Genomic DNA, 13,707 nt, shown 5'->3' on the forward strand with positions numbered 1-13,707 from the left:
AGGGTGACACATTGTGTTGTTGTGTTAGGGTGTGGTGTCATCAGGCCAAACTCTAAAGAGCTCCTTCAGGCCTTCAGAAAATAGGTTGTGGATGTCTGTGAGTCTGACGATGGATTATTTTTTACAATTATTTTAATACTTTTCTCAGTGTGGAAGGAGCATACATGCAGCATAGCTGTAAAACAACTGCTAATTTGTCAGGAACTGGTCAGCCCAACAAATATAGGTCAAAAGCAGATTGTTTGATGCAAAAAGAAGTCTCCAACAACCCCAAAATTTTATCCATATATCATAATATCCATCTCAAACAATTGTTTCTGTCAAAGTACATGTGCCCACAATCAGAAAGAGACAAAAAGTTCAACTAAATGGGAGGCGTGCCGGGAAAAAACCTTTGCTGTCCAAAAAGAACATTAAAGCAAAACTATAGTTTGCCAATTCACATATCAGCAAAGAACAGACCTTTGGAATTTTAAGCTTTCGACAGACAAATCGAAGATCAACTTTTTTTGGCCAAAGTAATTTTAGACATGTTTGGAGCAGATTAAAAACAGTTTTTCAGAAGAAGAAAATCATACCAGCTGTGATACATGGTAGTGGAAATATAATGGTTTAGGTTTCGGGGTGCTTTGCTTTCTTAGGGACTGGGCAGCTTGCAGTCATTGATTCAGCTAATAATTCTGCATCATATCAAAAAGTGCTTGGCGATAATGTGAGGCCACCTGTCCAAAAGTTAAAGCTGAACCAGATCCTGATCACGCGAGCAAATCCACCAAAGAATAGTTCGAAAAGAAGAGCTGCAGGGTTGTGGAAGGGTCTAGTCAAGGGGGAAAAAAACAACGAAATCGCGTTGAATTGTTTTGGATGGATTAGAAACCTTGCAGCTGACCTTGCAGCTAAGGGAATTTCACATTGAAAAGTTAGCAAAGATTTCCAGGCTGATGTTAGATATTGGTCGACAATTATACAAAACACTTGCAAAAAGTTATTTCTGCTAAGGAGGGTGATTATAGCTTCTAAAACCAAGACTATACTTAATTTTTCCATAGAATAATATTACATCTATTGATGTTTTTGTAAAATACATGATTGAAAAAGCTAATTCACCTTGTGCTCAGATACTGTATCTCAAAGAGGATCAAATATTTGCATTGTTCCAGGATGTTAAGAATTTTGTTTTTGCATTACCGTACATGTTCAAGCCTGCACCATATTTAACAGTGTGGGATATTTTGTAGTGAAGTGCATCAGTCATCCCTGTGTGGGAGATTGAAAACTGGCAAAATATAAAGTTTGCAGAATGGCAAACTTGATTTTGGAGACAAAGTGAGCTTTGTGGATGCTGAATAAATACTGAATTCATACATTTTGATCAGACATTTTGAAAAAAACACAAGTATCATTGTAACCACAATCCATTAATTTAATTATAGGGCTCTTCTCCTTTGTTAGCTGCATCTATAAAGATTCAACTCAAGCTTTGTTTGTAGTACCTGCACCTTCAGTGGGTTTTTTTTTTAATTGTCTTGCTGTGTTTTAATTGATAATGTTAAATTTTTTTGGTTTTTAAGTTGCCTCGCTGGAGAGAATTTCCACTTGCGAAATAAGGGTCATGATGCTTATTTGTCAAACAAGTTCAGAGTTTCACATTCATCTTTGTGCCACACCTTAGCTACACCTGACCTCTCTGCCAAGTGTGTGTTTAGATAAAAAAAAAAAACAAGTTCTGAGACTTCTGTTGAGAGACAGATGGGTGTCAGCTTGCAGAGGGCACGCAAAGCCAAAATCTAGAAACACACTGAAGATTGTTTTGGTAGCAATGCAAACAGCTGCTGTCTTTTAAGTTTTAAAAGCAGTGTTGAAAAATGTGCTAATGTACACAACAGGTGTGGTAGGTGGGGTTTTCACAGAAATTATAGGCAGGATTAGAAAACTGACAATCCAACTCAACTTTCTACCCCTAAAACCCATAAAAGAAGAACCAGAGGTTCCTTGTAAGAAATGTTATTGATTGTCATTAGGTTAGGCTCGTATAATGCAAGTGTAAAATGAATTAATGCAAATAGTAGTGGTTAAAATTAAAAACTGCAGATAAGGTTGTCTTCACACCACACAGTTAATAGTTTCTTACAGTATATCAAATTATATTTTGGTATAGTTTTATGAAAATAATTTCAATAAATCAATACTTCTTTGCCCCTGTCCAGTTAAAATAGTCCACCCAAAAGATTGCTGACAGCATACCCTTCAGCAACAGCAAATTTCTTAGCAAATGCTATATTTGTTTTCTAAAAACATATGTGAAAGACAAAAGATACAAAAATGCACACAAGAAAGCTAAACATCGACTGTATTATTTAATGTTGTACCAGATCATTAACAACAGGCCACTGACATTTACAGTTTGTAAGAACAATACCACTTGTTCCTTCACATAGTAGTTCCTGTTGGAAAGTTACTGAAACCAGTTTGATTTCTGCTAGTGCTTGTCACAATTCTTTTACAACCAAGTGCTCTTGCAAAAGTGATTCGTAGAAAAAAAATTAAGAAACCTCTAGACTTGGGAAAAAAAATATGCAGTGAGAGCAATCACTCTTATTGTAACAAATTTAAAAAAACAAAACAAGCAAACACACCCAGTTTTTGTCACGTTATAACATTTCAAAATCACGAGAGAATGGCACGGTGTGCAGTGCATTCATTCTATCTTTCTGCAAGCGAAATAGAGCAGCTTCTAAGTAATCCTTGTTCTGTGGGTAGCTGCCAGAATGCAATACCTGCTGTAAAATATGCAAGATGTTTAAGTCCATAATGTACAGAACAAAATCCAAGCATTGTGGTACATTGTCTCCCCAAGGATCCAGTCACATCATTTCATTGATGCAGATCACAAACAAGGAGGGAAGAGTGACTTGCTTGGTTTTAAAGTTCCATTTCAGCAGTGCCTTTTAAAGCTGTATGTTTTTTTCTTGACATGTGTGTTCACAGATCTTTCCCAAGGTCTTGAACTTTGGCCCCAAATCATCAAGAAACTGCAAATCATCTCCCAGGTTGCTGAGTGACAGCTCATCCAGTGACTGGCATATGCTGTCCTGTCCCTCGTAGGCGTACAGGAAGGGTTTGTAAACTGGGTGGTCTTCATGGTTTCCATCGACCATGTACAGTTTCTGTGGGATTTAGGAGTATAAAGAAAGAAAGAAAACAAATGATTTAGGTACAACAGGTAGGCAACCTTAGTAAATTGAGTGGTTTAGTCGTTATTTTTGTATATGGCCTTTATATAGGTTTAATGTGATATTTAATCCCATTCGCCATGATTGTTTACTGTCTGCCCATCATTGCAGTGTAAATAGTGTACTTTATGGAATTTGATCATCAATAAAGTTAAGTGCCTTGCAAGACATTCAAGAAGAGTCCCTGGTGATTAGCTCTGTGTGACATGAGATTAACTTCTCTTACCCGGTCAATTTGTTCTTCAACACGCTGATGCGACCGCAGGCTGACAGATCGTCGGTAATTTGATGCATTGTTCTGCTGACAGAGAGGAGGATTGTGAATTTATTGCCTTGATATAATGTAAATGCATGGACTTTCCACTGCTTAATTAACATACTGTTTCTTCAAGTTTATAATGTTGTACCTATTTATTAATAAATATTAAGCACTACTCACCCGGTAGCTGTTCATCCTGGATGTATTCCATGTAGCGAACTAAATCCCCACCCCCAAAACAACAACAAAAACCTGTTAATTTGGTCCTCTTCCTTCACTTGACCATCTGATAGTAAAGGTATTTGCAGAATTGTCCTTACTTTAGTCATAGCACAGTATGGTAGATTTGTTTTAATACAGGAAATATATATATATTTTTATCTTTATCAGGATCCATTCCACTTATGTCACTGAGAGTAGACTAAATACTATACTAATAGGTGTTTATAACATTTAAATTACTGTGTACCTCTCTGTCTGTAAAGTATTTTAGGAGAAGATTTGTTCATTTGTAAAAGCTAATTATTTAAACTAATAAATTGACATAGTTTTGAGATATTGTGCCGAATAATTGCCAAACCGAAAGATAACCCCATGAACCAAAGGGGGAAAACCTCCTGCTGCTATTATGTGTTTTAGGTTCCAGCACCGTCCTGTGGATTAAAGTAGGCAGTGTGCAGTTTCAACACAGTAATGGAGCTCAGATTCCATGTCCTCAGGAAACAACAGAGGGAGCTAAAGTATTGTCATTACAGTCATATTCACTCACCATGTTCTGCCCATCAGGGCCTCTGAGAGACTCTCTTGGAGTCATACCCATCGATTGCATGTAAGTGTGCATCTGTATGGGGACACAGTCAGACTAAATAAGGGTTCAAGAGTATAAGTAGTAGAGGACAACCAGTCCTCATTTCTTTGTCAATCTGCATGTGCAGTTCAACACTAAAAGGGAATTTGTTTGTGAGATCATCATTTCAAGTCCTGCTCCTGTATTACATTATATCAAATCATAATTCCATAATCCCTTTAGGCACTGAAACACACAAAAGAGAATATTTAAAGACCTGTTACTCACCGTGCTGGACTTTGAGCTGTTGAACCTTTCTACGTTGTGGCTCATTACTTGGGCCGTCTCAGACACCTAGTTGAGCAGAACAAATTAATAAAGCATGCAGTAGACTATACAGTACCTAACAACAAAGCATTTTAACAAGTCTGAAAAGGAAAATGCAGCCACAAGGTTAACTTCTGGATTCTAATACTTGTAGGTTCTTGGAAGTGCACGCAGTAATTCATTTCAATTATAGCTTCATTGGTACATTAATTACATTTGTAATCTATCTGGTACATCTGCCGCACATCATTGTCTCACATTCGAAGGCTACTGAAGCGCTTCACGGCTAACTGCAGTAAATGTGGTCAATACATCTGTAAAGGACAGTTCCTCCGTGTCTTCTTTGTATCCTGTCATGCTACTGTTAAAGTTCATTCTCTGTGCTACTCGTTACACAATACTGTGCAAACCCTCCTTTTTTCCATAAATGACTATCCAGAATACAATTTAACTACCATATTGTATTCCATACCAATCTGGCATCAAAGTAGCCAAATGTTGATTAGAGCTGTAATTATTTAAACAGACACATTTTCTAAACCACTGATTTTCTTTAAGTAACTTTTTATATTTCCCAGCTGATGTCTTTAAACTCTTGCCTTTAGACCCACTGCTCACAATGTGTGTCTGGGAAAAATCCAAACACTAAATGAGGAATAAGGTTTAAAGGTTGAGAGGAGTAGTACCTGCATGGTGGACCGCTTGCTACCATCCGTCACATGTGTAGGACTCTGGGGCAGGGTGGGCTCAGCCTGACAAAGAGATAAAATGTAAAGAAAATCACATTAAATTTTTTTTTTTTTTTTTAAATGCTTCCTTTTTTTCTTTTTTTTTCTTTCAAAAATTGCGATGCAGTTTTAGTAGTTTTATGGGTGATTGTTATTGTTTTTTGCAAAATTGCCAGAATCGCTAGTTGAGGAAAATCTATTTTGTTTCTTGCACTTCTTGTAATATCAAGCATTTTGGTATATTATATTGTATTTAGCAAATTTTTGTTTTCTGAACTGAAAGAACCATGGGTTCAAAGTTAAACATGACTCAAAGTCATAAGTGATGTAGCTCTACAAAACAGAGAAATGCATTGGCTACATCTTCTGTAAAAATAAGTGCTTTAAATGCTTTTAAATAATATTAATTTGACACATATTATTGGCAAAAAAATACAAAGTGCAATCTCCTATGTACAACTAGGAATTGTAATTTAACACCGACAGTGCTGTATCCTGTATTGGACTGATGCAGAAAAAATGCGACGATTGGTAGCCTAATTCTCATTGCAAGACCACATTTCCCATAAACCCCGGCCCTTCTGGTTTGCTTTTTTCCCCCCCGATTAACTGGCATGCATTGTTTTTAATGTAATGACAGGTTGAAAAGCCTCACTAAAGGAAGAGTTGCTTTTCTTGATGTTTTGTTTGGAAAGGCTTACTTTGTGTCTTAATGCCTCAGCAGAGCTTCTACTGAGGATGCAGTCATTGTGTTACCCCCTCTCTCTAATTTGCTCACACAACACAACACAACACAACTAGCGCACCTTGCATGCGGCGCTCCCTCCTTCTTGGTTGTACATGATAAGAGTCTGTTCGCCTTCATCTGGTTCCAAGTACTTAAACGGCTTCTCTCCCCGATCACAAACAAATATGAGAAGCAGTACTGCAGACACACATCAAAATAACACTAAGAACAGTGTACATGTTCCATTTTCAACAAACTGACAAAACTGTATAATTGCCATGGGTACCATTACCCTGAATTAGAGAAGGTTTCCCTAGTTGTAAGATCAAGCTGGGTTGGAAAGCAAAAGAGCAGCATTTGCCCCTCCATCATTACCACCATTGAGGTGCCCATGAGCTGCTACAGTTAAGTTGCTCAGTGGTCCACAGATCAGACTGTGGTTCTTACTGGGAGCTTCCAGTTTTAATCAGTGTAACTGTGCGACAATGGTCAAGGTATTCCTTTAAAAACACATTTTATTCTGTAAAACCCTCCTGAACAGAAAGTGTTATAAAGTTGAAAAATAATAGTTATTGCAGTGGAATCGTAGGCCATATACAGGAGTGTAGTAACAGGATTACTAACATGGAGGATTACTAACAGGAGCAAGGCCAGCAGACAGTAAGTTGTAATTTTTATGTCGGAATATTAACTTCCGTTCACACCGAGACAAAGTCCTGAAAACTGAATTATTTTGATCTGATGGATATCTAGGCATTAGCAGACTTTGTAATGGTTACATTAAGCTGTTTGATTGTTTTGTGTTCAAATCATATATGCAGTCACTGATTCCCATACTCACTCAAAAATAAAAGCAATCCCGCAATTATCAGTCCAATGGCAGCACCTCCAATACCGGATGAGAGCGGATGTTTGCTGCGGCAAACATCACCATTTCCACAGTCACATACCATAATTTGCAGAGTATCATCTCCAATTATGCTCTGTTGGTCCTGAATTTTCAGGGGCACCGAGTAGTTACCATAAGGCAGCGACTTGACGCTAATGAGGCCGGTTTCCATACCTGGTGGAGGATTTAAAGAGAGGTGTGTAGTAGCCGTTTGACTGGAAAGGTTTTTTAAAATTTATCTAATTTTAGTTTTTTTTAACTAATAACAATTTACAGATACTAACCAAAGGCCGGGTCTAGTGTCCATCGCTGCTTCAGAGTTTCATCACCCCCCAGGGAGAAGGCGAAGGGCCCACTGAAAGGATGGTTATCTTTGTCCTTGGCAGGCACTATGAGTTTGTTTACCTTGTTTACGCACATGATGACACTATTGTTGACCAGCTTAGGCACGTTGTCATTGATATCCCCAAGGTGGATGTTTATGGTGCATGTACCTGTGCCTGGAGGTACACCTTGGAAACCACGGCAAAGGAAAAAACATTGCTTCATTAACCAAAGCATTTACTTAACCAGACATCCTGTTTGTTTATCATTACAATATATAATGGAGTTTCTTTATACCATTATCTATTGCCCCAATGATGACTTTATAAACATTAGCGTCATCCACAAAAGGTGACTCTCTGTCCATCTTCTTAGTTGATGTGACTTTTCCGGTTTTCTCATCAATTTTCACCCAGTCGGCTGGATCACTTAACAACTCAAACCTGGTCATACAAGGAGAAATCATTCAGTACACATTTTGAATTGCACCTTCTGGAAACCAAAGTTTTAGATCTATTTTGTGCTACAATCAAATGGACAGTGGCAATTTCCAACTTAATGTGGGTGCCAGTAAAGGTATTAGCACACAAAGGCAGTCACACTATAAGTACTATGTTACAATACAGTATGCCAGGTTATCAGGGGATTTCTGGAAGAAATGTGTGAAGTTAGAAGCCAACCATTGCTTTGGAAGCTTAGTTATTGCAGATGTATCAACATTAGGTCGTGGTTATTTGGTAGCCAATACTATAAACTACTTGAACAGCTGCTTAAAAAAGTTAGTTTTAAATAGTGTTTTGAAAATGTTTTCATAATAAGCTCAGCAGGCGTCCATTACGTAGTTGCCCTACCTGAAGCCATCAGAGTCGATATCATGAACTTTTGGTGTGAACAGCTCCTTTCCTGGCTCCTCTTCTTCCTTCTGGTACACATCGACTGTCTTTTTCTCAAACTCTGGTGGGTCATTGGAGTCAATCATTGTCAATGAGATGCTGACTGAATCTGGAGCTGGAGGCTTAGATGATTTATTGTTACAAACAAATAAGTCTTCAACGTTTTTTACTCCTATCTGCAGATCGAGTAAAGTTGTCCGTTCAAAATTCATCTCCTGGAAGAAAAAAAAACACAAATTTAGGTCAGTAATAGTGCAGATGCTGTTTAGGATGTTTATGATAAAAGATTGTTGGACTTTTAGCTTGGCCCACAGGAAATGAACTAAGTTTTTGTCAGTGAGAAAAGCTAAATTACCTTGATGATGCTCAAAATACCATCATTTGATTCTGGGTCAGTTTCAATTTTGAAGTCCTTGTTGTGTTTTTCATCAATGAAGTAATACTTGGCACGCCAGCCATCAGTATCTCGAGTGTCTTTGTCATCTACCGACACTCTCAAAACACTGTCATTGGTGGCCATTTCCATTGCCTCGCCTACGAACTACAAAAAGCAGAAAAGTTTCAAATTACCGTCATACATCACTCTAAAAAGCAACTTAATGATTATGACAATAATAATTCTTGCCTTCCTCTGCTTGAATATTGGTCGATGAGTGTTTCTGTCAATAATATTGAGAAAAACCTCTGCATCAGAGAAAAGCGGCTTTGCTCCATGATCTGTTGCTCGAACAACAATTTGATACCTCTTTGCTTTCTGAAACATATAGAAAAGATTATTGGAGATATATTACTAAATCAGAATGTGTGTGCTTGTACATGCAGCTATCCACTGATTTAGATACACTAAGTCACTCAGGCTCACATCGTAGTCAAAACATCCGGTGAATGTGAGTCGGGCCGATCTGTCATCAAGCTGATGCAGCTCAATCTTGGGCTCTTTTGGTTCCTGTGAAAACACACTGAAGGCGATTCTGGAGTTGTCTGTGTTGTTCTGATCATTGTCCCAGGCCTGCAGCAGCACAGGCAAGTACCCTTTAAGAATATGAGGGAATGAGGCCAAGAAGAGCAAATGTGTTAGGAATAGGAATGGGAGAAGTACTGTTCGTATGACAGCAGGAGACGAGATGAAAGATGAAACCCGGGTTTAAAATGATTTTTTTTTTTTTCACATCCTGGTTTAACCCATTTAGACTTCATGACAATTGTATAATAGCCTTTTATTTCAATGATGGTTAATACTCAAGAATGCAGGCAGAAAATGTGTATGCTCACCTGCTGCCAGATTTTCCTGTACACTTTCTGTTTGTTTAGCTTTGTGAAACACAGGCGCGTTGTCATTTAAATCCTTAATTTCTACATCAAAAGCCAGTACATTGTCTATTGGCTTCCTGCTCGCTTTGTCCAAGACATCAAACTTGATCTGTGGATAAAAGCAGTCATGTAAAACATTTTTTATTAGTCAAACATCAATATTAGGTCTATTTATTATCAGAGGAATTGGTAATTTATTATTCGCTCACGTGGAAGTTTTGCTGTTTCTCTCTGTCGATAGGTTTGTGTGCAAAGACGTCTCCACTAGTTTCATTAATAGTGAACACTCCCTCTGCCACACCGTCTCCACTTATCCTGAACATATATTCTTTTCCTTCAGTCTTGTCATTGAACATCTAGACAAAACACAGACAACTGGGCTGTTAGTTTTTGGCCAGAATGCAGAGCTGTCATTGATTTCGCATTTCATTTCCAAAATGATGTCTTTACCTGCGAAATCTTCGTCGGGTATGGGCCTTTAAATTCCTCTTCTAGTTCAATCGTAGACAAGACCCATCTTCTTTTGGAACGCACCAAAAGGTCCTGATCAAGCCAGAATGTAGGGCAATCATACAATTGTTATAATTTATGTCAAAAGGAAGACATTTTAACAGGCTTTGCGATTCCAAAAATGAAACATTTACCCGTCTGACACGTCTGTTGTACGCGCGACCACGAGACTCCACCAGGGCTGCGAGCGCAACCTACACACATCAGGAAGACAAGGTAGTAATAGTGAACTTGTGTCATCACAGATAAATTTGAAAGTGCTTTTAATCCAACATAACTTCAAAATACTTGATAGCTGCCTCTTATCACACTTTATTCACTGCTCATTTACAGGATTCAATTTATTGATCTAATCTTTTTGTTTGTGCGTTTGTCTCGTTTTCTCTCCATTTTATTTTATTTTACTTGCAAGATAACAAATGCCGATACCTCTATGGATCCGTTCTTGTCCCTCGCAGGGTTTTTGGGAACTTGAGAAAATTCTAGTTTAAATTGGGGGAGAGGTTGAGCGCACAAATCTCATTGAATTTTTTTTATTTGCCTTTAAACACAAGTGTTTTGAGGACAGCACATAATGCCTTTTACAGTCATTTACAGCACTGAGAAATTAACATAAAATTATCCAAAATTAATCTTACAAATAGTGGAAAGATATGAACCCCTATTTTGACAATTAGTAATACATCTAGTGTCAGGCGCGCAATTTCTGTTTTTGATGATTTGCAGGTAACGTAATGCTTGTATTAGATAGCAATAGTGGAGATATGACAGGAACTATGTGAGAGAGAAATGCAACAAAAGTCCCCAGCTGACATCTTCATTTCCAGGACACAGGGTCACCACATTCTGAATCGATCATTTCAGCAATGATGATGTTAGATGTTTTTTTGTTTTTAGTGCTTTTTTTGTGCAATGGCCTGCAGTCAAAAGTTCCAAATAATGTTGCAAGTGAACCTTAAGTTTAGAACTTTTCGTTGTGAAGAATTTAATGCTTTTACAAACACTGACCGTAGATGTGGAAGAAACGAGGAGAAAAAAAAGATGAGGAACAACATGCTCAAAGAATCCCAACCCATCGCGAACTTTATGGTGTCCATCTAAACTCCGAGGCCACTACGGCGCCTAAAACTGAGATTTTTATGTCTTTTTATGTTTTTAGACTGGTAGAGAGGACAGGTGTTTCAAATCACATGGACTTAAATTGCTGAAAATATTGGAGTTGTCGACAGCAATTAAAAACTCTTTAACCAGGCTAATCAACAACAACATGGCTGTCCCCTGCTTTACTTGATGTCTACCTGAGAGCGCGCGTCAAGTTGTGCATTTACAATTACCTTTGGGAGTACCATTTGTTTGGCGCAATAGAACCCATATTGACTGGAAACTGAAGTGAAACCTCTACACACCTAAAGGCTTACTCACTGAGACACTGGCAGTAAGTGACCCCAAAAAAAAAACTCAGCCATATCACAATAAATATCGCCACAGCAGAAATAGTTGGTGACTCACTGAAAATTATGCAATTTAAAAACACCAGCGCAACAAAGTTCATAAAATGAAGACATACGCATTATAACTCAACCTAATCCTATAATTGTTAAAAAATGTATGCTTCTGGTATTGTATTTCATGTTATAGTTAAGTTCTCAGTCCACGACCTGTTTTCCCCTTATGTAATGCATAAAACTGGTTTTGCTTGAATTGTTAATTCAATGCCTGCAGCCATTTTAACCTCCAGTGTTAACAGGCACCAATGCTCTCTCCATGTAGACATTCTCTACTATTATTCTTAAAATGTACAAGTTATCGCAAGCAATGCAAATGTCTCAACATATATTTTTAAAAGACAAATCAGATATTCAAAGTGATTTTCATGTGCGATATTATACAAATCGTTGTTTAAACAGTATGATGCATTGTTAAAACTTGAGATAATTCAAAATTCAATGCCTACCAAGAGAAAAAGGGAAATGATCCTCATCTTGGTCCACACTGCTTGATATCCTCTGTCGGAGTGCAAAGGAACTCAAAGGTACCTTGAATAAGAGTGCTGTGAGGACAAGCCCACAATATCTGCAGGCAGCAGATTGGCTGCCTATGCAACAACAAAGGGCTGTTTGTTATGTGCAATGTGATATGTTAAATGTCATTTTTGAACATTCAGTTTTTTGTGTTGGACAAAACTAGCTGTGTTTTATACATACTTTTATACATACTATGCTTATATATATGTTTTGTGAGAGTGTTTAGTTGATACGATAACAAGAACTTTTCGTCTGGGTGTGCTTGGAAGCAAGGCTCAGCTCAGGTGTACCTCCCTCCAGCTCTGTAGCTCAGGTTACCATGTGTTATTTATATCTGGCTTACATCACATGCAAATGGAGCTCAAATTCATAGGTCCTGTACATATTACACAAAGCAGCTGAAATCACCCTTTAACCAGACTTCTACTGTATTCTTCACTCTCACATAAAGCTGTCAGTCACTTACATTTGATATATTCTGTCCTTTTCATGCATCCTCCCACACAAGCACTGATTGTTGATGCCATTTGGCTCTAGAGTTATTCTATTGTTCTAGCGCCGGCTCAATGACACATCACTGAAAATAAATAGTGCCACATAACTATTTTGTAATCCACCACTATATATCCTATATTAGGATAATTGTCTCCACCTCACCAAAAGCCACACTAATTCACAGGGGTTGGAGGCTCTGTATCTGTTTTTTTCATCTTTGCATGGATGCCATCAAAGATACTTCCGCGAAGCTTGAGGTAGAAAATTACCATTAATTAAGAGTGGTTAATAAAAGACCACACCTTGAAGTGGCTAAAACCCAGATGATAAATAAATGTCATTAGTGATTCATTATTCATTCAAGAAGGTTAGAGTCAATGTAAAAGGGATTATTATTAGATATTATGTTATTCTTCTACTGTCAGATGTTAAACATACTGGTCGTCTCTATGGTTTGTTGGACAGTATCATGGGTGTGCTTTTGGAAACCCAGCATTCATAACGACAACATACATGAATATTTCACAATTCTAGTTCTCAGAAAAAGAAGACCTGCTCTGCCAGTCAGTGTCTCAAAAGGGTGGGAAGGTTCATATATTAACTCAAAAGCTGTTTACTAGTAACTGAAGTTAAAGTGTTGCCATGACAATAAACAGGAGAGCTCCTCCCTATTGATATAGCCCCAGGACACCTACGGGTATTTTGTTTGTCACGCTATGATGGTAGTTCTTCATGTGAATCGGTTGTGCTTTCTTTTTGTAATGAGCCACAGGTCTGGTATGTGGGAATTTGGACAACGTTTTGAGTTCACATTATGTCTGGTACATATCATAAGATGATTGTGCTGTCTAATACACTACAAATTTCCCTGTCTCTGGTATGTTTTTCTTTACTTTACACCAGGCCTGGCCAACCTGTGGCTCCCGAGCCGCATGCGGCTCTTTGCCTGGTTTCATACGTTCATATCAAAGTTTGTGTTTGTGTTTTCTTTTTTCTTTTAAAATCTTTTTATTGATTTTGCAAATACTTTAGACAGAGAGGTAGGACAGGATTACCCCTCCAAAAATTTGGGATATACAGAATAGTACATTCAGTTGTAAGTCTCTTGGAGTGTTTGTGTTTTTTTGTTTTTTTTATGTGCGTGTTCGCTTCGCTTGAGTTCAATACGCGTGAGATGAAAATACCGCAAAGTTTCCCAGT

The 13,707-nt window shown here is 37.9% G+C and overlaps 1 protein-coding gene across 2 annotated transcripts; it reads right to left on the reverse strand.

Annotated features, from left to right (window-relative positions):
• Positions 1-2,381: 2,381 nt before the first annotated feature.
• cdh26.1 (cadherin 26, tandem duplicate 1) lies at positions 2,382-11,997 on the reverse strand. Of its 2 annotated transcripts, none has more exons than XM_069723217.1 (19): positions 11,943-11,997; positions 10,123-10,182; positions 9,929-10,021; positions 9,688-9,834; positions 9,440-9,587; positions 9,030-9,199; positions 8,793-8,921; positions 8,523-8,708; positions 8,126-8,382; positions 7,572-7,717; positions 7,235-7,462; positions 6,903-7,124; positions 6,141-6,259; positions 5,293-5,358; positions 4,568-4,633; positions 4,262-4,333; positions 3,673-3,711; positions 3,460-3,531; positions 2,382-3,167 (listed from the first exon to the last, which is right to left on the reverse strand). In XM_069723217.1, the coding sequence occupies exons 1-19, from the start codon at positions 11,967-11,969 to the stop codon at positions 2,949-2,951; spliced, it is 2,466 nt and encodes an 821-aa protein (XP_069579318.1). In that variant the 5' UTR covers positions 11,970-11,997; the 3' UTR covers positions 2,382-2,948. The 2 variants fall into 2 exon arrangements, with proteins under 2 accessions (XP_069579318.1, XP_069579310.1); XM_069723209.1 differs by having other exon boundaries at positions 3,460-3,534.
• Between the last annotated feature and the right edge of the window lie 1,710 nt (positions 11,998-13,707).

This window comes from Brachyistius frenatus, unplaced genomic scaffold, assembly GCF_029030835.1.
Source record: "Brachyistius frenatus isolate BFR_SWC_R1_liver_20210118 unplaced genomic scaffold, ASM2903083v1 Contig_6, whole genome shotgun sequence".
Taxonomy (NCBI): Eukaryota; Metazoa; Chordata; class Actinopteri; family Embiotocidae; genus Brachyistius; species Brachyistius frenatus.

Coding starts and splice junctions, on each gene's coding strand:
- cdh26.1 (XM_069723209.1), bottom strand. CDS start 11,969: ATGAGGATCATTTCCCTTTTTCTCTTG. Junction 10,183..11,942: donor TCATTTCCCTTTTTCTCTTG/GTAGGCATTGAA, acceptor TGATGTGTGTAG/GTTGCGCTCGCAGCCCTGGT. Junction 8,709..8,792: donor CAATATTCAAGCAGAGGAAG/GCAAGAATTATT, acceptor TGCTTTTTGTAG/TTCGTAGGCGAGGCAATGGA.